The sequence below is a fragment of the Diceros bicornis genome, chromosome 5 (genome assembly GCF_020826845.1).
Source record: "Diceros bicornis minor isolate mBicDic1 chromosome 5, mDicBic1.mat.cur, whole genome shotgun sequence".
NCBI classification, from domain to species: domain Eukaryota; kingdom Metazoa; phylum Chordata; class Mammalia; order Perissodactyla; family Rhinocerotidae; genus Diceros; species Diceros bicornis.
In genome coordinates this window covers 75,411,713-75,438,690 of record NC_080744.1, presented here as the reverse complement: position 1 = coordinate 75,438,690, position 26,978 = coordinate 75,411,713, and the positions used below count along the sequence as shown (strand labels likewise).

The 26,978-nt window shown below is 45.7% G+C and overlaps 1 protein-coding gene across 1 annotated transcript in view; it reads right to left on the bottom strand.

Moving 5' to 3' along the window:
* Nucleotides 1–4,292: 4,292 nt before the first annotated feature.
* ATP10A (ATPase phospholipid transporting 10A (putative)) overlaps nucleotides 4,293–26,978 on the bottom strand; it is a 157,186-nt gene continuing 134,500 nt past the window's right edge. The window contains exons 13-21 of the mRNA XM_058542250.1: nucleotides 21,283–21,467; nucleotides 15,458–15,785; nucleotides 12,756–12,832; nucleotides 12,130–12,255; nucleotides 8,218–8,418; nucleotides 6,532–6,612; nucleotides 6,349–6,453; nucleotides 5,683–5,870; nucleotides 4,293–5,538 (exon numbers count right to left, since the gene is read on the bottom strand). Coding sequence (XP_058398233.1) covers nucleotides 4,911–5,538; nucleotides 5,683–5,870; nucleotides 6,349–6,453; nucleotides 6,532–6,612; nucleotides 8,218–8,418; nucleotides 12,130–12,255; nucleotides 12,756–12,832; nucleotides 15,458–15,785; nucleotides 21,283–21,467 — 1,919 coding nt within the window. The 3' untranslated portion in view covers nucleotides 4,293–4,910. The remainder of the gene's footprint in view (nucleotides 5,539–5,682; nucleotides 5,871–6,348; nucleotides 6,454–6,531; nucleotides 6,613–8,217; nucleotides 8,419–12,129; nucleotides 12,256–12,755; nucleotides 12,833–15,457; nucleotides 15,786–21,282; nucleotides 21,468–26,978) is intronic.

The window sequence follows — 26,978 nt, the reverse complement described above, 5'->3', positions numbered from 1 at the left end:
AATTTTCCCCTATGGGGTTGGTCTTTCCATTTTGATTATCATTTAATATACTGAATGTTGAAATACCTTTTAGTCCAATTAACTGATTTTTTTCTTTGGGTGTTTTATCTATCATTTCTCAGGGGGAATACCATCCTTCCTGTTAGATTTCTTCAACAAATCTAACAGGATTTGTTGTTCCAAGACTGACTATTGGGGTTCCAGGGACTGGGTAGGGTCATAGTCATGGCCCCTCATGATCCCTGGGAGTATTGGTGTATGAGTAGGATTCTGACACCATTTCTGCTGTGAGGGTTTTTCCATACCACCCAGCAATTCTTGGACAACCAGCTGGGTGCCCTACAATTCATCTCAATTCTGACACCATCTACCCGGAGATAGCATCAGATCCCAAAGGTTAAGGGCTCAGTCCCACAAGACTGCTCTTATTTCAGGTACCAATCACAAGTTCAGGTTGTCACTTGTGTTTCTGACTAACAGCTATAGATTGGAGGTTCCAACAACCCCTCCTTGGGTTACAGGTCAAGGGCTCAGTCCTACAAGGCTGTCTCCTTTCCCTGACCCTACTTCGGATGCCAATCACAAGTCCAGGTAGTCGCCTGTGCTTCTGACCAACAGGCTATAGATTGAGAGTTCCCACGATCCCCTCCTTGGCTTTGATTAACTTGCTAGAGCAGCTCACAGAACTCAGAGAACTGTTTTAGTTACTAGATCACCAGTTTGTTATAAAAGAATATAACTCAGGAACAGCCAGATGGAAGAGATACAAAGAGCAAGGTATGGGGAAAGGGCCCAGAGCTTCCACGCCTTCTCCAGGTACCACTCTCCCAGTATCTCCACATGTTCACCAACCTGAAAGCTCTTGGATCACTGTCCTTTTGGGTTTTTATGGAGGCTTCCTTACAGAGGCATAATTGATTAAATCATTGGCCTTTGGTGACTGAATGCATTCTCCAGCCCCTCTCCCCTCCTCACAGGTCGGAGTGGAGGGTAGGCAGGTGGGGATGGTGGTAGGGCTGAAAGTTCCAACCCGCTAATCACATGGTTGGCTCCACTGGCAACCAGTGCCCATCCTTAGGTGCTTTCCAAAAGTCACCTCATTAACATAAACTCACAAGTGGTTTAAAGGGGCTTGTTATGAATATCAAGACACCTTTATTACTCATCACAGGAAATTCCAAGGGTTTTAGGAGCTCTGTGCCAGGAACAGGGATAAAGACCAAATATATATTCATTATAAATCACAACTTTACAGTGGGCCTAAGGGAGGTTTATAGGAGCAGCATCCTAGATGGTCCAGACAATAACATAGAACAGGGTTGCCAAACCCCAAATGGGCATATGAGAAGCCAAGAAGGTTGAAAACGGAGCTGTGTAGGGCATGTGGTGCTCAGCAGGGCCATGGGAAGCAGAGCCTGGGGAATGCCTGGACCCAAAAGGCAGGCAAGATCCCAGGACCTGCCCCAAGTGCCTACAGGGCCACCCTCTCCAGAAGTTTGATATTTTATTTCAATTTCTTCTAGTTTTACCAAGGTTTGAACTCTTAAACATTTTAATTTATTTTGAATTTATTGGTAAGGACATAAGATAATGAATTATTTTTCCATGTTGTTGATCAATGCCAATGAGATTTAGTAAATTTCTCTTTCAGATTCTTGATCATTTTTTAAAGTATAAATTCTTGTATGTAATAGGATACAGTCCTATCATTTATAGTTAGTTCTGTGTATGTATCTCTTCCTGAATTATTATATTATTATTTTAAGTATCAGGACTTTATAAGATATTTCACAATTTGGTCTCTCCATTACTTTCATTTTTTAGAATATTCTTTGATGTTTTTTCCTGTATACCTTGCCAGATAAACTCCAGAACCATTCTATTAATTTCAAAAATACCTAAACAAGGAAAAGGAATAAAAAAGAACTAAAAATTTTAAAAGGCTAGAGACTGTGTTCGGAACGCAGCACCTTTACAATACTTAGCTTTCTAACCTAGAGATGAGGCAGGTCTTTGTAGCTAAGACTTTGGCTAACATCTTCCTAAACTCTGGAGAAGCTGTCTTTATACTTTTTGAGATTATTCTGCATTTACCTTTTTGTTAGTGTTGATGTTGTATTGGTGAATGAGATCTTTTCTTTCCCCTCATTATGCTCTGTAGGAAAGCTACAGTTTGTTTTCCTTATAGTCAATTTATTGCTTCCTCTTTAGTTCTAAGAGCCTTTTAATTTATTCATTTGGATTTTTCAGATACACAACCACATCATGTGTAAGTAATGATAATTTGGTCTGTAATTACAACATTCATTCTTTTAAAAAATTCATGTCATTGCATTAGTCAGAAATTCCAGAAAATATCAAATAATAGTGGGTTATAACAAGTAGCTTTCCTTTATCTCTGATTTTAACAGGGATGCTGTTAGTGTTTCACTATTAACATTTATTCTTGGATTCATCAAACATATACTGAGTGCATTCTAAGAGCTGGGTTCTATGCGGGTGCTGGGAATGTAAGGTGAAGAGGATACAAGATCCAGCCTCCAAGAACTTAAAAGTGGTTTGGGGTTTGAAACAGGTATTCTGTACAATGTCAAATATTTAGTCCAGCCATTTTGTCACCAAGAGCAAAGGCAGTCTTAGGGAACCAGCCGTCTCATCTATTTTAGATTTGTAATTAGGATTGGGTAACATATATTACCCAGAGCTTTTTTGAGATAATCATGAAGTTCATCTCTGTAGGATGTTCATTTTGAGATCAAACTTAGTTGCTTGCAATGGATTAGTATTGTAGGCTTCCATGAATATTCTTCATCCTAAGGAGCAGCTAACTGCCAATGCCCTTTATGTTGTTTATTTCTCTGAAATGGCTTTAGTATGTGTATTCCCAAAGCCACTTCCTGGATCATTCCACTTCCCAAGAGGAAGTATCTACGTAGGGACGATGTTCTTTGGAAAGAAGGTAGGTTGTGAGTGCAGGAAAATCTGGAAGCTGGGGCATTTTGAACTCTCAGATACTCAGGTCAATATGCATATAGTTCTTGTACTTTGTGCTAACAGCCATTATCTTAATTCATGAAACTGCAACGTTGTGCATCTTCCCAAGGAAATTCTTTTCACACATGTTGCTCCAAGCACTGACGAGGTAGCCTCAGGCATCCGGGGGGCAGGGTTGGGACAGCATCACCTTCACTGGGCACTGCTGGCTGCTGAAGCCTCCTCCACTCCCTCTTCTTTCTCCTTCCTCTAACAGAACCCAGATATTCATCTGAACATCCACTCATGCAGCCCAGGGACTTGGAGGGAAGCTGACCTTTCTCCCAGCTCCAGCTGGGATCCCCAGTCAGGACAGTCCCCTCAGTTTGGCAGTAACTGTTTAAGGCTGTCATGCAACCCACACGGTGTGAGGTGAAGGAAATCATGACTCGGCTTAGAATGTGGAGAGTGGTGCCCTCTCTCTCCTCTGGACAGTGTGATGTAAGCCTATGTCCTGGGATGGTTCCAGCCATGTCATCACCAAGAACAGAGCCAGCCTTAGGACAAAACTGACCCCAGAAAGCTGAGGGCAGGAAGAAGGGGGAAAAGCCCCAGGTCTGAGTTACTGAGTTTAATTGCACTGAAGCCCACCCTCTCTCTGGCCTTGTAGACAGTGAGCCCTGCCTTCCTTTCTGCCTGACCAAATGAGGTGCATCTTCTGTCAAGTGCAGTGAGCCACCCACACTGGATAACTAGCTATTCTTCCTGTACGCTGTGCTCAGGAACTGCTCAATCCTGAGATCCTCCACTCTCTATATCTTGCTGTTCTCAGGGACAGGCAGCCACAGGAGCCCTAAGCAGGGCTTAGGGCACCCTGCTCACTTGACATCCCCAGCTGAGCGGATCAGGTGACTCACCACTTGGCAAAGTGCAAAGAGAGGGCTCTGAAGAGGAAATGCTGTGTAATTGCCTTGGATTTTTATAATTTTTCCCTCTCTTTTTCTCTGTTTAGAGGGACAGAAATAATGACTCATAAGACAAATGTTTAAAGATACACAGGTAAAAAGCCTAGCCTCTTGGCAGGAAGGGTCTGGTGGGTGCTGATGGCTGGTGCAGGGAGCTGTGGTGTAACCCAGTGTCACAGTGTCACAGTGTGCAGCTACCACATCACCCAGCTGCCTCCTTCACGGTGTCTGAAAGGACTTGCCATGAAGAAGTGCCCCGCGGGACTCAGAAGACAGTCTGTTAGGTCACATATTAATAACTTCACACAACCGTGGCAACCGGACACACTCTCTTTGCAAAGTGAAGGTTGTTTATTGTTGGTTATGATTTTGACAAGTAAGACCCTACACAGGGACTGTAATACTCACAAGGTGATCTTTACAAAATGCCTGTGTAGAATTGAACGCTGGAATGAACTTCACGCACGTGTTCGAGTTCTCACTTTCAATTTTCTGGGGGAAACTGAGCCCCCGCCCTCCCAACGTGGTGGAATCGGGAGATAGATGGTGGGGCATCTGCTGTTGAGGGCGCACGCTCGCCCCTCCATCATCTCCCCACACTGCTGTCCACATCCGCCCAGGTTCCTGGTGCTCACACTCACATTTACACATGGGGGAAGCAAAGATCACACAGGTTGAAGAAAACCAATCATACCGCATTTTCTTATAAAATGAGATGAAAAAATAAATCTGAACACAGTTTTCAAGTGTCACTCTTCTTTAAACTTTATATACTTTAAAGCTCTTATTTTTCTTTTCAATATACTCTACTTAGAACTTTTAAAAAGTATACTTTCTTTTTTGGTACCTTTCATTTCCTCTGTTAGCCATGGAGACACATAAAATACATCTCATTAGAACTCTTCTGTGCAAATAATAAACCATCTATGTTATTAAAAAAAGGCCATTTCAAGGCTTCCACAGTGGCTGCCGTCAGCTGCAGTCCCTGGAAGATGCTCCTAGAAGTAGTCCATGGTCTGCCCGTTTAAGGTCCTGGTCGGGCTGAGGCGGGCTGGGCAAGAACTCGCCATCCTGCTTGTCCATCTGTAAACTACCTCGGGAGAACTGTAAGACACTTCCCAGCCTGCTGACCAGTGAGAGGGAGGAAATCCAGTTGAGCGAGCTGAAGGTGGGCAGGTTGAAGATGGATGACAGGAGGGCTGTCCTGCTGGTGTTGGTGGGTTTCACCTTGGAGTCCCCAGGACACCCTTCCAAGATAGCCTCTTCTTGGCTGGAGCACCCCAGGGCCTGACTGCTCAGTCCCTCCAGCAGGGGGTCCTCCCTCAAAGGCATGCTCACGTCCACCATGCTGGGCTCCCCTCTGGCCTCTGGGGAGCAGGCCGGCTGTTGTGCGTGCCAAGACACCTGCAAGGTGCAGTCCCGGGAGAGGGATCCAGAGGTGCTGACGCTCCTCTGTTCTGACGGTTCAGTTCTCGTTTCTCCTGGGAGGGGTCCCTGAGCAAAGGGAGCACTGAGTTTCTTAGGGGACTTCTTGGCCAACTGGCGTCCCAGCTGAAGTTGGGTGGGGAAAAGGCTCCCCTGCAGGGCTTTGAAAAACAATCTGGAAAGAGCATATAAAAACCAGTCAGCTCTTGCTACTGTGGTGCCTTTGAGCTTTCTGAGACTCATACAGGGCAAAAACACAGATTTGAAAATGCTCTGAGAGCTCACTTAGGACTTGAGGGACAACATCCCTGATACCCACCTGGGCAGCAGCGCGGTGACAGACGTTAGGAGACAAGTCAAGTAAAACATGGGGTCGCCCATTAATGTTTGCATTGTCCAATAAGGGTTGGACGGAGGATAACAAGTTGCACAAGAAGCATTGTAAATCAAAGCCACAGTGAAAAATAAAAGGATACTGAGGCCACAGGCTATCCAGTTGAGCCAGGTCTGAGGGGGAAAGAGAAAGACACGGCTTTTATTTCAACAAAAATGCACTGGTCATCCATGAATGGGTGTGAGGTTCTAAGGGCTTAGTGAAAACAGGGGTCTCGGCACGGGTGACCGGTGGGGCTTGGGGAAGCCTCAGGAACCTGTGGACCAGCCCGGACACAGGTGAGGAGACGGAAGTCACTGGTGTGAGGGAAAGGAGAGAGGGAAAGGGGAGCATGTGGTGGAGGAGGAGGGAAAGAGGACCGGAAAGAACTAAGTCCTTCCAGCAGAAGCATGGGCCATGGGCTGCAGCAGCTCCCACACCAGGGGCTCGAGCACATGTGACCGGCCCGTGGATCTGTGTTCCTTCCCATTACAGTGAGGCTGGCTTTGCAGTCCCCTGTCTGCTTAAAAGCCTTCTAGATCTCATGGAATCTACACAGAAGGGTGGGGCCCGCAGCATCACCACCCTCTGGACCACGCCCGCCATGCTTACCCAGGTCTTGGTTTCAATACCCAGGTGTAGTAGGAAGGTGAACAGCGCGATGGCCGTGATGAGGGTCCCCCAGGTGAACATGTCTGTGTCTGAGTCGTAGTAGGCCTGAAAGACAGCGGTGCTCTGTGTCTGTGGACCGCTGGACGAAGCGGACGGGAAAGGCTGTGCCAGGAGCCAACTTACCAGGTAAGGAACGAAAAAGCACACCAGGCTCTGGAAGGCGGCGTCAGCCATGTTCAACCAGAACGTACGCGGCCGGTATTCCTGAGACACAAAAACCAGCACAGAGATTACAGAGAAGTGCTCATCTCTTCAAATATGTTTTCCATCATGCTACAGGCCAGCAACGCACAAGTCAAGCACCCCAGGGAAACCTGCTAATTCAGGACTTTGGAGAAGGAGATCGCAGAGGGCTGCTGAGAAAACACTACACAGACGCCTGCCGAGGCACCTGTAGCTGAGTCACCACTGAGAGCATCTGTACCACAAAACAGCCACGGCAGTTCTAGGTCAGCAGTGGGAAGATGAAACCGCTTCCTAAGTCCTATGAGGGAACGTTTCCCTAGCAGAGGCATGGAGCCTGAAAGCCAGGGCATCCTCCCCCAATTTGAGTCCTTCTCCTCCTACTTGGTCAGGGTTTTGCCTCCCTTTGTTGGTGGATCCCCTAGAATGTTTCTTAAAAGTGAGGCTTTTAAAATTAGATCATGGATGTGTTTTAATGTTAAAATCAAAAAGCCGTATACCAAGGGCAAAAACGACCTTGATAGGGACTAACTGAGTCTTCATTATCGGGGTGACCAAATTTGTATTGACCCTGCTGAGTTCCTGAGCAGCTGGCCGGTACTGGCCTGCAGAAAATGCGAAGCAGACAGACAGAAGGAGCATTTACTGAGTGCCTGTGAAAGTGCTGGCTAGGCCCTTCCTGTCGGTCACCTAACCACAGGACAAACGCCCTGTGTCTTGGTCCCACAGCCAGCCGAAGAGACAAGGTCTGGCTGAGTAGAGGTGACAGTAACAAGCAGAGGCCTTCCTCATCTGCCTGACATTCAGTCACCTGCACCCGTGCTGCTTGCTTTGTGGGAACCCAATGTCAACAGAGGTGACCAGGGGAAGGCAACTCATAGGTAAACGAATTCTGAATTAGAGACTATTGTAGGAGGTATGGGGCTCCATTCCCTTCGCACACATATAATAATTCCAGCTAGCTGAAGAGAAGCACTTAGACTGCTTACTTTAATGGCTGACTGAGAACAACTGGTAACCGGCATGTCAATCTATGCCATGCATTGATGCAAACACGTATTTACTCTGTTTGTATTTACTTGTTCTTTCAATGGTTTCCCTATGGGTTTATCTTTTCATTAATTCCGTCCAAAATAAATCACACTTCTTGGGGGTTCTTTTAGAAACACCCCTGCTGGACCACAGAGATCCCATGTGACCTTGACTTGGATTCCAAGTGGGCTATCCTTGGGCTCCTGGAGACTCTTGGTGTGGCTACAGTTTTCACCTTACTATGCATTTTTTTAAAATCCTTCTCTTCTTTTTTTTTTTTTTTTTTAGCTTTATTGAGGTAAATTGATACACAAAAACTGCACACATTGAATATATACATCTTGTTGGGTTTGGACATATGCATACACCTGTGATACCCTCACCACAACCAATCACCTCACTCTACTTAATGCATTGCATAGGCAAGTAGACAGAATTCATTTTTTTCCTCTCACTGGTCAGATTCTAGAATTTTAACAATCTGTCCCAGGGTGTCCATTTAAAGAGAGGCGTGGGGACTTGCATTTTCCAGCATGTGGACATGGAGGGTGGAAGGGCCAGGAGACAGGAGGTGGGGGCAGGAGAAAGCCTCACCTCCATGTGCTGGCCACTCTTGTAGAGCTGCGGCTCAGTCAGCAGCACATAGGCTGGCACGTCCTTGTCCAGCACCCCAGTCACGAGCTGGGGAAGCGATGAGAAGAGCAGATTAAAGAGGATCAGATACCACTGGTCAATCATGGTGGATGCAGAGAAGCCACAGTAAAACTGGAACCAAAACAGGAGGCCCACGAACATCTGAAATGAAGCAAGGAAGAGGGGAGCAAGCAATTCTTAGTTGCCCTTGCAGATTTGCATCCAAGAGATCTAAGGGTTTTGCAGAGTTTGACTGTAAAGACTGAATTTATACACAGCAATTTCCTCCAAAGACAGTGCTAACTTTGTTGCCCTCTGTCTCTCCCTCCTTCTCCTCCTCCCTGTGCTCTTCTCTTTCCCCTCAGCTTGAAGGACCAGCAGTGGGAGCTGGGAATTCCCAGGAACGGCCCTTGGAGGGGTGAGGCCTTGTGCCTGAAGAGCTGCAGACCATTAATGGAAAACAAAATAAAGGTCCAGCAAAGTCTAAGGCTACCCACATTTTAAGAGGACCAGCTGAGTATGTCACCCATCATAGCTTCTTCCCTAGTACCCCTCCTTTGTGACCCTAAACCAACTTACCTGTGCTACATTCCACATCCTGCCTCCCTCTTTAGTTACCTACCCTTCTTGATGAGGAGCAGTGGGCAATTATTGACTCCCATGGTGGGGAGGACACAAGCATGGCAGCAGTCAACGATGATATCAACATTGCTGCCTTGACCGAGCCCTGGTGTCTGCTGGGCACTCTGCTGGTGGGTGAGTTATAGGTATCATTGCTGGTCCTTACAGCTACCCCCACTTTGCCAAACAGGAAAGTGAGGTTCAGGGAGTTGAACAGCCTCCTCAAGCCCATGCTCCACAGGAGGAGGAGTTGGGTGGATCTCTTCCCACTATTACTAGATCACTGAGTATTAGTGGCCAGAGTGCATTTATATGAGAGGCATGGCAGTTTAGCAATTGCAAAGCATTCTTTCACTTACTGGCTGTGCAACTTGGCATGGACCATTTAACTCCTTTCTGCCTCAGCTCCTTGTCCATGAAATGGGCATATCAATGATACTTAGCTATGGGGTTGTCATGAGGAGCAAATGAACTAATGCATTTAAAGTACTCACAAGAGCTCCTTGCACACTGTAGGTGCTCACCTGTGGTTTGCTGTTGCTACTGTTAGCAGTACAGTTATTTCCTTTGTTTGAGGCTCAAGCAGCCAGTGTGCTTACTCCATTTGGAGAAAAGGAAATTAGGTCCAAGATGTTAAATGACTTGACTATGGTCATTGTATGAGTAATAAACCCAACTTGTTCAACCACTCATGGATCTTAGCCTCACAAGCATGGACAGTCCCAAGAGAAAACATAGTAGAAGAACATTCTCTGCTGGGCTCCACAGACACTGGCCTGGGTTTTGGTTCTGGAGCTTCCACTGTCTACCTTTCTGACCTTGATTCAATCACTTAACCTCTCTGAGCTTTGGTTTCTTGATCTGGAAATGGCTCAATATAACCTATAATGATATAACTTTTATATAATCCATAACCTATAATGACATATATCCTCCATGTCCTATTTCAATCTATGATTTAATGCAACTTTTCCTCTCCACATTGAAAACTAACAAACTTGGATTTTTCATTGACTTTCTTCCCTTTCTCACTCCCACGGCTGACTTTCTCTCACCCACCCCCACAGGCTCGGCCTAATGAGTCATCAGTGAGCAACTGCAGTCAAGAGAAAGAGGAGGAAAAGTACTAGGATAATGGTGATTTTTTTTTTTCTGTAGTACCAAAAAGCCTTCTTCCCAAACCACTGTTGCTATGGAAACTTTTCTTCTCTGCTCTTTATTGGAACGGAAGGCCAACTTATTCCTAAAACTAATGACTTTCTCACTTTGGGAGGCAGAGTGATTATCCTTGAACTTCTCAAGTGATTAACTGCTTGTTAACAGACGCCCTGCATCTTATAAGGAATAAAAATAGGCACCTCCTTTCTGTCCCCTCCATGAGCACAGATTCTTCTGGTGGGCAGGAGGCTGTGCCCATTCCAGGTGGCCACTCTGGCCCTTGTTTGCAACTGAAATGTTGAATGCCTTCCCCTCAGTCTGAGAAATTTTCATTAGGAATTATGGAGAGCAGAGCTCAACTCCCAAGTTTTATTTTGTTTTGTTGCTTCAGATAAAGCAAAATCCATAGAAAGCAAATAACTTGCTCAAGACTGCACAGCTAACGAATGACAGAAACAGGGCTAGGATTCCACCTCACCCAGCCCCACTCACCTTTACTCAAAGCACCCTTCCACCCCTTTGGGAGCTGGGAACCTCTAGGTTTGCAACTGTGTGCACAGGGCCTCGGTGCTGGGGATGTGATGCCAGGTGGTCGGAAGGAAGGAGGAGTGACCAGCAAGGACAGGGGCAGCGAGGCCCCGCCCTCCTTGGATACAGTCCCAGGCAGAACCTAATCTGAATTAATTTCTAGGACCCAAGCTATCAAATTAGACAGACCCTGATTGGTCCTGAGTATCTGTATTCATTTGCCAGAAGACATTTTGAAAAATGGTTGAGAGTGAGGGGGCAGGAGGGAATGGAAAAAGCAAGATAGGTCTAAATCTCTGGAGCAAACAGTTAAGAACATGAACAAGAGGTGTACCGATGGCAGTTGAGAGTTAGCATGGAGATTTTTTAATGGAATTACAAAAACTAAAATAAAATAAAAAATATACCTTTTAACGTATTTTATTCTTTTTCAGAAGAGTACGGGATGATCTTCACGTTGGAGCTGTGGTATCCAATGCGGTAGATTTATGGGACTACTCTGGAAGGTCACTGATCCCAAGAGTTTATTTATTTTGTCTCCTTGTTTGTATATTCAACCACAAGCCATCAGAGGCAAGAGCAACAAGGAGCAACCCAGCACCTTCTCAGCAGAACGTCTGCACCTCATTTACAAGCAGGGCAAGTTCTGAAGTGGCCATGGTGTCCATCCTGGAGGGCTATCGAGAAAGACTCCTATCTTCCAAGTACTCAGTAATGAAGGAACTAAGAGTTAAACGTGAGGATCCACAGGAAATGGACCAGAGCCCTGGATCAGGGCCCCTGGAGGGACAGAACTGTCCTCAGCCAACCAGGCCTGGACCTGACCTAACTGAAGGGGCAACTATAGACGGAGCTGGCCAGAAGGGGGTGCACATGCCCTGTGAGCAAAGGAGACAGTGTGGCCAGGCCTTGTTGGTGGCCCCCTTTCTGGTGGGTCCAAGCCCACACCCTGACCCGGAAGTCACTCACCCACACAGTGTGGGTGTGTCCAGAGAGAGGCTGTTCGATAGAGAGATCATAGTGTGACAACGTCCTCCTATTCTGATTCCGGGGCTGCCAATCACACTGCTGCTTATCATTTGATTTCCCTGTCCACTCTAGAGAAAGTGCTGACTGGAGGACTCCTATCTGTGGACATCTCAGCAGTCTGCTCCGGAGAAACACATTAACACAGTGGTTGAGAGCTTACGGGTAGGATTGGATGGACTGGGGTTGAATGTGGCCTTGACTGCTGACTAGCTGTGTGACCTTGTGCAAACCACTGGACTTCATGATTACTCCACTTTTTGTTATAAAGCACTAAGTGGACATTCTTGTTTGATCTACCTGTTTCCATAACCTTCTCCCTTAGAGGAGCAGCTACCCTTCCGTGCCCGTGAGTTAGACCTCGGAGCCAGGGTGCAAGGCCAGGCCAGGCCTGGGGGAAATGCACAAAGGCCAATGAGGATGGAACCAAGGGGAAGCCTTGAGGTGGCCCACTGGCCACATTCAGGTGATAGTCCTATGAATCTCAGGTTAGGACTTTCGAGACAAAAACTCTAAAGACTGGTGGTGTCAAATACCTACTGTGTTTTTATAGAAGAAGTACAGCACCATGTTGGCAAGCCGGGAATAGCACCAATGCCCGTGAACAAGTAAGAGTCGCTGGAGGTATCGGAATCTCGGCACTGCAAAGTCGCTGGCCATCACTGCCTTGAAAGGGAGAGGAGTTCCCATTATTGGTGACACCTCACTCCACCTCAGGTCTGTCACATCTCCCCCGAATTCTAGGCAGAACATGGACGGAGAAATCTGGTTTGGAACATGGCTTGCGAGTGACTGCCAAGCCTCGCTTTACTACTCTTTCCCTTATTTTCCCTTATATCGCCTTCTAAGGACGAGCCACAAACAGCCAGAGAAAAGGCGATGACTCACCTTGCCTTTCTCTGCTCCACTTATGTCACAAAAATATACTTAAAGACATAGGCAGACATATTTACTGCACACTGCTTCATAAATATGAAGACTCGCCTTGCACCTTATCTTCTAGTATTGGCTTAGCACAAGGCAGGCATCAGTTGTATTGAAGGCCAACTCTTTAGCTTTGTCACACAGAGCCCGCAAGAAGACCAGGACAGATTGTGGCATGACAGGACAAGGGGCCAGTAAGGGCCACTTGGCCACACAGGACACAGGACAGGATTGGTCTTTACCTGCATGCCCTCCTGGCCTGAGATTCCCACACCTACATCTGCCACCTGGATCATGCTGACATCATTGGCTCCGTCTCCTAGAAACAGCACAGGCAGGAAGAATCATTTGAGTTGCGATGCACAGAATCAAATCGGTTGACGGGTCTTCACGGGGTCTCCACTGAACTGAGTCCTGTGAAAGGGTCATGGTCAGAGCGAGGAAAAGGTAGTGCAGCGTCTGCCCTGGGAGAACTGAGTGGAGCAGTCAGAACAGATACGGTGTGAGGTTTGGAACTACCAGCCACACCAGGAGATGTTGGAAAGCAGGCTGGAGTGGCACCTTTTTCTACACCACATTATTGGCTTTATTCACTCTACATTATTGGCTCATCCACCAATAGAGCCCTTAACATGGTGTCTGGGACAATGAAAGATGCTATCATCACCTTCATCATTATTACTTACTGAACTACTCCAGGTTTTACCACACGTGCAGCACATCAGTCACGGCTATTCCAATTCATACTTACATGAGCGGTTTTCTAAACTGAGAGAGAAGGTTAAATTCTCCCCAGCAAACAGCAGACCTCTTTCTGCACTTTGATTACCAGCTAGCTTATCAGCTACTGTGCTCACTTTTGGGCCCTCTGAGGGTGTGATAAAGGACAACTTCTATTTATTCAGTCAAACTGCCGACAGAAAATGTTAAGGAACAAAAGGCATAGGTCAGAGCTCTTGACACCTTTGGGGAATGGCAAGCAGACGTAAAGTCACTGTCACTGAGTGACAGTGACCATTTTTGGAACGGGGAAGCAGAATGGCCCACAGAGAACCTCACAAGTTACAAAAATGCAAAAGTGCAGATACACAAAGTCAGAGGAGCTCATAACGTGGCTACAAGATATCTCTCCTCTGTGATTCTTCTGTTCTTTATTGCACTGGGTCCAACACTGGTTATCAGTCTATTTGTTGAACTGAAATTCTGTGAAGCAGTAGCAGTCTCTGCAGCTTTTCCCATAATGTCCCATCCACAATGAGACATGGCAGGCACCTGTTCTCTGTATCATAAACGACTGGACGCCTGGGACTGGGTCACATCGATGTTCTAACTCATGGTCAAAGAAATCAGCTAAAGTTCTGATGGGTCATTTCTTTCACTTTCCCTTTTGAGATTCTATTTTGTTTTTTCTTTTCTTTGTAACCAGCCAAAGCTTCATCTCTATTTTCTTAAATGAATATCATACACCGATGATTCAGTGGCTGAGCCGGGCACTGACCAGGCTGTGACAACGTGCTTTATCAGTCACGTCTTAAACCAGCCTTACTGGGGGATATCATCCTCATGTCACCACTGAAGACAGGTGCTCAGAGGAGCAAGGTTGGAGGTGAGGGTGCAGACCCAGCCTGCAGACTCCTCAGCTCCTGCCTCCAACACTTGCCAGGGAGACCTGAACGCCCTCTAGGCACATGAGGGCAAAGGTAGTCCTGAGACAGCTTCCCATGGGAGGGATCCACCTCCGGAAGAGCTGCCTGTCTTCCCTCAGCCTGGACCAGGGGGCCACAGCTGAACAAGTGCTCACATCTGCACCCATCTCACTCCCCTCAGCAGTTACCACAGCCCTCAGAATGTGCAGGGCTGTCTCCATGACGACCAAACTGAGGCCACCCCACCTCAGACCCAGGCTCTACATCGGCCTCAACTCTGTCCTGATGAGGTGTCCCATGTGCCAGGGCGATACTCCCCATGTCAACAAGGAGAGGCTGTCATAGACCTTTCGCAGAAAATACTGTAATTATTATTGATTGGTGGGGATGCTTTATTTCAGAGCCAACTCTCACCTAGGTGTGGATTCTATATGTAGGGAGACCAAAGTGTTTGATATCTGGGAATCATGGGGATTATCCTTTCCCTAGGCTACCTGCAGTCTTTCCCGGCCCTCACCTGCAGGTGACACTGCTGAGTCCCTGAACCTGGCTGGAGAAAACTTGACCCAGATGTGGGTGGGATGATGCTCTGGGGAGGCAGCTGAGCACCATGTAGCACTGGAGAGGAGTCCAGAAGGCTCTCCAGGCCAACAGTCTGCATGGAAAAACCACCATTAGATGCACAGTCCTTAAGGAAATGGTGTAAAATTTAGCAACGATTCATATCTTAGGATGGATTTATTTAATTAGATGCTTGTCTTGGAACAATCAGTAAAGTAAAGCTGACAAGAGGCAACGGGAATTCTGATCACCAATCAAATCTCTGAATCCTTCCAGCATTATGAAGCCTTGGACTCCAGGTGGCTCACAGCAACCAGAAGAACCTGCAAAGGGCCATCTTTCTACACTGGCCTGGGATAACACTTCGTGTGCAGGACTCTGCTGTGGTTGTAGCTGCTTAGGATGGGCAGATCTCTAGTCTCCTGTCTCCCAGGAAACAGTATAAGCTCTGTCTTCTGAAACCACCATTGTATTACCGACCTCTTAATAAGTAGCTATAACTGTTGTTACTCTATTTTGTGGCTTTGAAATCTAAGCTTTTTATTTGGAACACATTGCCTGCTTTATTGCATTGGGTGTGATTTTATAAATAGAAAAATGAGCAAGGAATCGTTTTCCCATCTTATGGTACAGCATGGAAGAGGCAGGAAATTCAGGAGGCATCGAGAGGAAGCAGCTGCAGGAGACAGGGGCTGCTCATTCACGCAGGGCCCCGCTGAGTCAGCCTCGATACTTGCCTATGGCCAGGGTCATGGCCTTGAGCTTGCTTCTGACCAGCTTCACCACCATGCTCTTCTGCAGGGGTGTCGACCGACAGCAAAGGACTGACCGGCACTGCTTAGCGAGGAAGAGAAATTTGTCCTCCAGGTTTTTCTCAAGGGCATAGGCCAGACTTCTCCCGTCGATCACGAGGCTCGGGCTGGGGTCAGAGGTGGTGGACGCGGAGGCGGAGCAGAGAGGGGAGAACCCCACGCTCATGTTGCCCGCAGTCTTCTCAGGGGTGCTGCGGGGCCTCGTGGACTGTACGTAGTGTAGGCACTGGTCCAGTAGGGCTGCACACGCCTCCTGAAATGGACACAAGAGGACGGTGCCGTTCACTTGGCTGCACAGACCAGGTTACCCTCCCCACACATCTGGGTCTGCCACTCTCCAGGGCCTCAGGCTGCAGGCTCTCTCCAGAAGGCCTCCTTCCTGAAACTGGGAAGTTAGTTGAAGAGGACTACTAACCACACCGAAGAGAATGAGCTGGTCTAGGGTTTCTATAAGATTCTCCTTTATTGCCCTTTATACCCTGTAGAGGTTGGAAGAGAATGTCTTCAGTTTGGGAGGCATAACCATATTGTGGCTAAATTGATGGCTGGTTAGGCTGAAGGGGCTTCACATGCACTTCTCCATGGTTCTCTGAGGCCCTCACTCAGCCCCTGAAGAAGTGTAATTATCAATGTCTCTCTCAGCTCTCCAGCTGACCAGGAAAATGAGGTTAAAAAAAAAGCATAATTACTGAGGCTTTTAATTGGCAATGCCCTTCCAAACCTGTATCTGAATTCCAGAAAGAATAGGAAAACTTACTGGGGAACCTGCAGGTCAGGGGACAGAGGCATAGGAGGGACGACTGTTTCCAGGAACAAACACACTCCAGGGAACTCAACTAGTTCCTGGTCCTCTATGGGCAGTGAGCCCACTGCGTTAGTGACCATGCAGTGTACCATGCAAATCTAGCTGTATTCAACAACCGCTTACTGAGGATCTTTTATATTTAGGAAAGTGAGTGAGACTAGAGAAAAGAAGAATGGAGAAGATAGTTAGTGGCCTTGGGGCAACAGGCAGGCAGCTGGACATACAAGCACACACACTCATGACCACAGCAAGTCACAGACCAGAAAGTACAAAAGTGTTACTGGATACAGACAGGGAAAGATTTGCTTCCAGGGCGGGGCTTGGAGTGGTAGTAAGTGGGGAAGGCTTTGAAGAGAATGTGGGACCTCATCATAGCAACCCCTGAGTTGCCTGGTCCTAGCACAGAGCACTGACGAGGTAAGATGGAGCAAGCACACTCCACTGATGCAGTGATGGCATCTGGACAGAATTCATACAGCAACTATTCAAGGTCTCTGGAAGGAAGTGGTCGCTGTTGGATTGGGGAAGAAGACCAGCATTTCAAGCACACCGACCAGGTGGGTGAGTTTTCCATTTTCACTCTGGCAGCCCCCAATCTGGACCCAAAGCATCACAGAACCCGGGAGTGGGTGCCAAAGCAGGGACAGAGGGAGCTCCAGGAGAAGCCCGGCAAGGTCTGGTTGAGGAGTGAGAAAGAGAACGCCCCGTGCTCAGAGAATTGGAGGAAATCCCATTTTAATTTATTTTATCTCTATTCTCTTGACCCCAATCCCAGGCAATGTTGCTATGGTGGCAGCAGCAAGAACAGCAGTGGCAGCAGGACCGTCTGCACCAAAGACTCTGAGGGAGACGGACCTTCCCTTCTATCAGAGAAGCTGTGGTCCCATGATGGCAGAATAACTGTTGCCTTTTTTCTTTCTGTTCTGCCCTCACTTGGCCTTGGAGGTAGGTGTCAGTGCAGAGGCACAAAGCAGAGCAAGGTAACTCAAACTCCAGCTTTCTTGCCAGAGGATTGAAAAAGGGAGCCCGAGAGAACCAGAAAGTACTAGAAAGATTGTGAAGAGGGAGGAGCTTGGCTAACTGACCCCATAATGTAGTTTATTAATTCTCGGGCTCACCCACAAGCTGTGCCTGCATGGACATGACCCTAAACGGTGTAACAGTTTCAGAATTGAACTCTGGGATAGACTGTCACTCAAGTTCCAAACTGACCTCAGGGTGGCAAAAATGTGAGACAGGTTCTAACAGCTGGGCAAAGGCTGAACAAAACTGACACTGCAACCAACACCCAGAGGCTGTTCAGAGCAGGCAGCGTGAACCCAAGAGGGTTGATTACCTGCCTAAAAAAATATCCACATTCTCCATGGAATTCAAAAATGACCAGAATGCCAATCAAAATGCCCACAATACAACCCAAAATTTATCAGCATACAAAGAACCAGGAAATTCTCAATGCACGTGGAAAAAGATAATGAACAGAAGCCAAAGCCAAGATGATACAGATACTGGAATTACCTGACAAAGACTCTGAAGAAGTCTTTATAAAAATCCTCCAAGAAGTAAGAGTGGACATTCTGGAAATGAATAGAAAGGAAGTCTCAGGAAAAAAACAGAAGATATAAAGAAGAACCAAATAGAAATTTTAAAAACAAAAAACAACATTAAGCAAAATAAGAAACTCACTGGATTCTAAATAATTTATGTAGATACTCTGCCTTCAGGGAGGGGGACTATAACTCCACACTCCTTAAGTGTGAGCTGTACACAGTGACCTTCTTCCAAAGAGTACAGTATGGAAAGGGTTAAAAGAATTAGTTTACAGTGGAGAAATCTGACAAACGTAACAGTGATAATTCATGTTGATAGGACGTACCCTTGACATGATGTGACGAAACGATGAAAATGGCACTTTATGCTTGTGGTCTTCTTCCCCAAAACCCACAGCCCTACTCACGAGAAAAAAATCAGACAAATTCCCATATCAGGGCATTCTACAAAATACCTGACCAGTACTCCTCAAAACTGTCAAGGTCATCAAAAACAAAGAAAGTTGAGAAACTGTTAAAGCCAGTAAGAGCCTAAGGAGACACAATGACTAAATGCAATGTGGCATTTTGGATGAGATCCTGGAACACAGAAAGAACATTAAGTAAAAATTAAGGCAATCTGAATATAGTATGGATTTTAGTAAGTAATAATTCAAAGATGTTAATAATAGGAAACATTGGGTATGGATTATACAGGAACTCTCAGTGCTATCTTCACAATTTTTCTGTAAATCTAAAACCGTTCTATATATAAAGTTTATTTTTAAAAATCTCACTAAATGGGCTCAATAGCAGAATGAAGGTAACAAAAGAAAAAGTTAGTGACTTCAAAGATAGATCAATTATCCAATTTGAACAAGAGAGAAAAAAATTGAAAAAATGAAGAGAGCAATAAGGGACCTCTCAGACAATACCAGAAGGCCTAACATTCATGTCATCAGTCTTACAGAAGAGCGAGTGCAATGCAGAAAACATGTTTGAAGAAATGATGGCTGAAAACTTACCAAATTTGGTGAAAGACATAACCCCACAGATTCAAGAAGCTTAGCAAATCCCAGAGTATAAATCTAAAGAAATCCATGCCCAAACACATCATAATCAAACTGATCAAAACTAAAGACAGAAAAAAATTCAAAAACAGCCAGATAAAAACGATTCATTAGTCATAGGGTAACAATGACTCAGATAACTGTTGATTTCTCACTAGAAACCTCGTGAAATAAAGACATTCTCTGATGAAGAAAAGTAAGACAATTTGTTGCCAGTAGGTCTCCTCTAAGGGAATTGCTAAACAAAGCTCTTTCGACAAAAGGAAAATTATGCCACAAGGCAACTTGGAAATCAGGAATGAAAGAAGAAGAACAGAAATTGTAAATATTTATGTAAATATAATGCACTGTTCTTTTGCTCTTGAGTTCTTTAAAATAGGCTTTTTGATTGAAAGCAAAAATTATAATATTATCTGATGAGGATTTCAATGTTTGTAGCCATAATATATAAGACACCTATCTCATAAGTGGGAAGAGTAGACAGGCATATGCAGTGACAAGATTTCTTCATTCCACTGGAAGTGACAAAAGAATGATCCTAAGTAGACTGAGAATTTAAGTATGCATACTATAATCTCTAGAAAAAACACTAAAAAAGTTAAGCAAAGTGATGCTGTCAAAACATAATAGACAAATTAAAATAAAATACTAAAAAATGTTCAAATAACCCAAAAGAAGATAGGAAAGGGAATGGAGGAACCAAAAACAAAGAGAAGAAAACAAAAAAGAAAATGCTAGACCTGAATCCAAACATATTGATAACTACACTAAATGTAAATGATCTAAGCAAATCAATTAAAAGGGACTGTCAGAATGCTCAAAAACATGATCTACTTACCAAAAAACCTCATTTCGAATATAATGCTATTAGGTAGATTAAAAACCAAAGGATGGAAAAAGATACACTATGCAAACACAAATCAAAATAACTGGAGTGACTGTGTTGAGCCAGAGAGCAAGTATTTTAGGTTTTTCAAGTCATTTGGTCTCTGTTCCAACTTCTCAACACTGCCATTATAGCATGAAAATAGCCAATTATTGTACCTAAAAACAAGGCCAAGGCTGTGTTCAAATAAAACTTTATTTATAGAAATAGGTGATGGGTTGGATTTGGCCCATAGGCCACAGTTTGCAGACCCGCATTATATAAGAATTGAACCATACCATCTACCAACTGGATCTAACTGATCCACCAGCCAACAACACAGCAGAATACACCTTCTTTTCAGGTGCATAGGGACATTCACCAACATAGACCACACCCTGGGTCATTAAAAAAAAATTAACAAATTTAAGAGAATTAAAATCATAAAAAGCATATTCTATGACCATAATGGAATTAAAATAGAAATCAATAACAGAAAAACAACAGGAAAATCTCCAAATACTTGGAAATTAAACAAAACACTACCAATTTTAAGACTTTAAAAAAAAACACAGGACAACAGAGTATTGGCGAAGGGACAGACATATCGATCAAGGGAACAGAATAGAAAGTCTAGACATAGATCCACACAAATATGACCAACTGATTTTCAACAATGGTGTAAAGACAATTCAATGGAAAAAAGACAGACTTTCAACAAAAGGTGCTGGATTAATTGGACAGCTACATGCAGAAAAATGAAGTTTGACATAAATCTCACACCTTACAAAATTCTACACAAAATAGAATATGTCTAAAGGTGAGACATTAAACTATAAAAATTTTAGGAGAAAATACAGGAAAAATATTTGTGGTTAGACTCATCTTAGATGTGACACATAAAGCATGATCCATAAAAGAAAAAGATGATGAATCAGACTTCATCACCTAGCTTGAGGAAATGCTTCAAGTGGGAACTCACTGGAGGAATGAGAGCGTAGACCAGGGCCTTATGAGAAGTAGGTACTCCCTACATGCTGGGGGATTTAAATTGATAAATGTGACTGGATGAAAACCCTCAGTGCCCACTGGGGCATCCATGAGACAGCCCATGCCGTCCTGAGGACTTCAGTGTGTCCTAAGGCTCCATGTCACCTCATGAAAAAATTTTCTGATACTGTTGACATTGATAGTTTGTCAGGAAAACGGAGGTTAAACTTTGCATTAATAAAGCCCAGATGTGTGTTCCTTTTAAACTAAGAAACCCCAGCAAATTCCACGCCTTCCAAGGCAATGAAGAGCATGTTCTAAGTGCTAGAAACATAAGACAGGTGCAAACAGAGAGGCAGAGGGCAAAGGCCCACCTCAAAGCAGCTGCCAGAAATGGAGGTTCCCTGGTGGTCTTCCCACAGAGCTCTGCTGTGGGGGCTAGTCTGGCATATGGCTACCCCAGGCAGAGCAGGGCCTCCCCACAATCCACCTACCTGGGATTCGGCATTCAGGGTGATGACTTCCTCATCGTGGTCCAGCAGTTTGCAGGCGTACGCAATGTTAATGGCTGTTTCTTGTTTGTCACCAGTGAGAACCCAAATCTGCAGGCCTGCTTGACGTAATTTAGTAATGGTTTCGGGGACTCCATCCTGCAGGCGGTCTTCAATCCCAGTGGCACCTGGTCAACGTACAACAGTGCATGTGAGCCCCCCTTCACATGCCCCCAGACCCTGATGGGGCATGAATGCCATGCACCAACACACCAAAGATGCCGACATGGCCCTGTAGACTGGGATCTGCTTGAGGTCTGTCTTATTTGGAAGCACTCTTTGATGATTCATCATTTCAGGACAGTGGTGGACACTTATAATAGCTCTCTTGACTCAGCACAGTCAAGGATGCATAGGAATAACTGTGAGGCACTGAACATAAATTCTTGTACCTACAACAAAGCACCTCCAATGCTTTCTAACACACAGCTAACTTTGACCTTTATAGACAACTTGGAAACAAAGCTTGTGGGGAGACAGTGGGCATGATCATATTCTGAGGGATGGAAAACTTTTAAAAATGACCTATCCCATATAAAGCTTCTGGTGAATGACATCCACAATGTTTGCTCTCAGCAATGCTCGAAACAGACCATTATTGCTTGAAAGCAACAATATCTTGAATGTACTTTTTCCACAAATATAATGAATAAGAGGTGAATTTTCCCATGTAGGTCTCAGTATATTGGGAAAAATACACCATTCAGTGCAGAAATGTGCTCTCTAGGCCAGCATCAGTGTTTTCATCTGTTTCCAACTTGGTGAGATGGTCTCTACTTTCCCTCTAGAAGCGCAGCATTGACTGAAGGCTCTTCGTCAGCCCTGCTTTTCTCTCTCTTTTTTTTTTTTTGTGAGGAAGATGAGCCCTGAGCTAACATCCATGCTAATCCTCCTCTTTTTGCTGAGGAAGACCGTCTCTGAGCTAACATCTATTGCCAATCCTCCTCCTTTTTTTCCCCAAAGCCCTAGTAGATAGATGTATGTCGTAGTTGCACATCCTTCTCATTGCTGTATGTGGGACGTGGCCGCAGCATGGCTGGAGAAGCGGTGCGTCGGTGCGCGCCCGGGATCTGAACCCGGGCTGCCAGTAGCGGAGTAGGCACACTTAACCGCTAAGCCACAGGGCCGGCCCCTGCTTTTCTCTTTTATGCCACATGATTCCCTGTGCTGGGACATGGCCATGGACTGAATGAGTTCCCCCAAAATACATATATTAAAGCCCTAATTCCCAATGTGATGGTATTAGGAGGTGGGGCCTTTGGAAAGTGATTAGGTCATGAGGGTGGAGCCCTCATGAATGGGATTAGTGCCCTTATAAGAAGAGACACAAGAGATGATCTTTCTCCATTATGAGAGGATACAGAACAAAGGCAGGCATCTGCAAACCAGGAAGAGGCTCCACACCAGGAACCAAATTGGCAGGCGCCTTGATCTGAGACTTCCAGCCTCCAGAACTGTGAGAAATGAAAGTCCCATGTTTAAGCCACCCTGTCTGTATATTTTGTTATAGCAGCCTCAAATGACTAAGAGAGACACCAATTACCTTTCTCCTCCTAGAACGGACAAGATGGCAGGTGCAGGGAGGATGGAGTCAAGGTATAATACACGTACAAAAAGTGCCCATTTCCTAAATGATACCCTTCGATGGGCCTTCACAAATCACACACTTGTGTAACAGCCCTGAGGTCAGGAAACAGCATCACCAGCTCCCCAGAAGCGACCCCCTCAGGGGCAAGGTCTTTTCCTTTCCATCTCATGCAGCCTGTGCGGTGTGTTGGACCTGGGCCTACCTCCCACTTGAGGAATGTACTGGAAAGCTAAGTAGGAACTTGGGAAGGGCCCAGAAAGGAGGAAGGGATATCCTACCCTCTGCTCTGAACCATGGAGTCACCACAAGAAGGACCAGGCAGGGGTGTGGGGCTCGAGGTCTGCTTAGGAATGAAACCACATTACACTCCATGCTCACTGTGGGCACGCCCCTGACCGCCCAAGCACCGGGAGGCTGTCTGGTCTTGGCCTCTTCCCTCCCGCAGCCCTCTGGCTCTAGCATGCGGAGAGAGTGTGTGCCTGGTCTCTGACTCCTTATCCTCACCATCCAACAGAGTTGACATCGTTCAGGGCATCCTAAGTGTCACTTCTGCTGTGACATGTTCCCTGACATCTGGAGAAAGAGGGAGGGGTGATCAGGCCTGCCTCCGTGTGTTCACAGGGGCCTTGTTCATACTTAATGCTAACAATAATGATTATGGAATAATCACAATGATGGCTAACTTTGATGGATTACATTTTGCCAGGCAAAAATATGGGCAGCATCCCTAAGATGTGAGCACTACAATTACCCCCATCACACAGATGTGGAAAGCAAACCCGAGGGACGTGAGTTCACAAGAGAAGGGCCAGCATTCCACGCACGGTGTCTCTCATGCTCCAAACCTCTGAGCTGCACGTCTGCTCTGGGATACGGTTTCTACGAAGGTGTTTCATGTATAACTCAACCAGCTGCCACCCTTCACTAGACGGCAACTTCCTGCAGAAGGGACTGTGTCTCCTGTCTCTGTATCCCAGCCACTCAGCCAGGGCTCCTTGGTAAATGTCCACCAAGAAAGAAAGCAGGGAAGCCCTCACAGATAAATTCCAGTCCAGAGGGAGTTTGCCTCTTTTCAGGGAAGACCTAACACCTTGAAAATATAGCTTCTTTATTTCAGGAGCTAATTCGCCAAAGTAACAGGCCCCCTACTTGGTCACTTGACTGACCCTCACCTATATAATGTGCAGGTTTGAATCAAACACAGCATATTATTGAAATTAGAAATAGAGTTATGGAAAGTGTGTCTGTCTCAGCACGAAATACAGCTGAGGATAAAGAGTAAATTCGAGGGAATAGTCCTTTTAAAATGATCTGGAGGCACAGCATCTTTCTCCAGCTCTCCAAGGTAGCTTGCTTGTAATATAATTTATGTGACTTTGAGTAAATGCCACCTTCTTTACAACCTGATCCTTGGGGAGCCTGGCACTTTGGTTATTACAACAAGGGTAGGTGGTAGGGTTCAAGCTAAAGCCACCAGGCTTCACTGTGCTCAGACGTCAGGCAGCTTCTAATGGAAGGGGAAAGATTTCACCAACTGAGGAGTTTCAGACGACACTTGGAGAAACTAGCAAGAATGCGGAGGAAAGTGAGCAGAATGTTTTCCTTTGAATTTAGGTTCTTGGCCAGAACATTATGGAAAAGAAAATTTCAAGGACACAGTGTGAATGGCGGTCCTTCTTTTGTGGTTCTCTGATGTTATTTAACATAAGAACCTAAGTGAAAAGATTTAGAAACGGGTATTTGGGTTTGGGATATTAAAAATATAAACAGCTCACTTCACATTTCTCAGAAACGAATCTGAGGAGTTGGGATATGTGCCCATGGATAAAGCTGTGCTGAGCACCACGGTCGTGGCTTTCCTGTTCTCCAGCTCAGGCCTCGCCTCTGAACCATAACTATCTCAGGCTGCAGGAGATGGTATGTGTTTAACAACCAGCTTACAGGAGGGAGGCTGTTTGCTGCATTTACCCATTTCTGTGGTGTAAATACCCTCACCTTGGCTTGGATTTCAAGCTATCAACATAGCATCAAAGGCTATGCAAAATTCCTGAAAATTCATGCAAAACAGCAAACGGTGATTGCAACATTCCCCAAAATTTATCAACAAGGTCTCACCAACAGGCATGAGCAGGCTCCAGCACACTGCTGGTGCCCACTATGGACAATCCAGTGGTTCCTTAACTGACCCATCTCAGAGCCATTCTAACACACTCCTGGAGGGAAGCATCAGCCTCAGGATGACAGTGGAACGGGGCTGAATCAGAATTCTGAAAAACTTTACTAGCCAGGACACTGACCTGACCCCAAAAGAAAGAAATGGAACAGGGATAAGTAGAAAATTCTACTTTTAGATGTTTACATAGTTGCCTAAGTAAGAATTACAAAATCCAAGCTAGAAAGCAATTCCCGTGAAAAAGACCTAGGAAGGAGGATTGATCTCAAGTTCAGTAGGAGCCCAGGGTGTACCAGGGCTATCAAAAACTTAGGACATGTTAACAGAGATATAGCACGGGGGCCTAGGGAGGTGACGGATGTCCAACCACCAGAGAGAGTCTGTACAGAAGAGGCCAGCCAGGCTGTAACAGATGTGAGAGCAGTAAGCTGAGACTCATCACCACACTGCTGCTGAGGGCTGGACTCTGCCTGCACCTCGCTCAGCACTTCACTGCACCCCCTCTGCTCACCTCCACAGGATTATTACCCTGCAGAAAGGAAACTGGGATGCAAAAAAGACCTCATGGCCAGTAAGTGGCAGAGTCAGGACTGGACAATCAAACCAGGGCTCCTAGACTCGGAAAGAAGGTAAGGTAGGCGTGCCTGAAAATACAGGTGAAGAAAGGACAGCTCAGGGGCTCACAACTGTGTCCTCAAACAGCTGAGGTCTCATCCTGTGGAAAGGGGAAGAGATTCTGTCTGCATTGCTCCAGGGAGTGGGACCAGTGCCCACTAGAAGAAGGCAGATTTCACTCCATTCAAGAAGTCAGAGCTGTCGGGGGAGAGGAGCTGCCCACCGGGGAAGAGTGCTCCACAGTGAAGGGTTGGGCAGGTGTGTACTGTGCTGCGGGCCAGGAGAACCAGTGGGACCCCTTGCCTATCCCACAGGTCTGATCAATAGTGTTTTTCAGAGAAGCAGTTCTAGATGTAAACAGCCTTAGTTCAGTAAATCAAAATCAGGCCGTCCAGCAAAGGCACGGCTGTTTTCCAAGTGTTTCACTGAATTCACCCCCAGGGATACTGCTCAGGATGCCTCTGGGCCTCTGGATCCTGGGGCTTGTCTGAGTAGTGCAAGGCCTCTTACAGGACACCGTAGGCAAAACAGAATATTATATAGTGTCGTGTGTGTATACATTATATTACATACATGAATTAATATGAATTAGATATTATATTAGATATGCATATATAGATAACCCAACTCGTTTGGCCAGGGAACAAGGCCAAATGAATTACAGCCTTTCTGTGTGAAATGAAAGAGGAACCTGTTTCTTCGTGCTCCCGGAGCACCATCTGACCATCAGACCACAGGGTGTAGTGTGTGTATACACAGCAGGTCACAACTAGTTCCTGGGGAGGACACGTAGAGCACACATACAGAGACTCAGCTAATTTAAGAATGCTTCAATAAATACTATTTCAAAATATTAAAATAAATATTAAAGTAATAAATACTTTTATGAGTACTAATATGAACATTGTAGCAAATATGGGCACATTTTAGTAAAAATGTCTTCTTTTCGTCCAAACTGAATCTGTGAAACACTCGTAAGATGTAAATTAAAGTGCAGCCATTTCTGGGGTCCAACAGTTTCTTTTTGTTTCGGGGCTGGGGGGCATCAACTGTTGAGAAGCCTCCCTCCTCGTCTCTATTTTCGGTAGGAAAGCAGGGTTTAAGGGGAGGCAAGTCAGGTGCCGTTGCAGGGTGCCTGGTGGAGGACAAAAGGAATTCCACAGAAATGGACCGTGGTGAGAAACGTTCAGTCAAGGAAAGTCCCAGCTGAAGGCCATGCTAGCCTCAGGGCAGGCGGCTCCTTAAATCAAGCCCGGCCCGTGC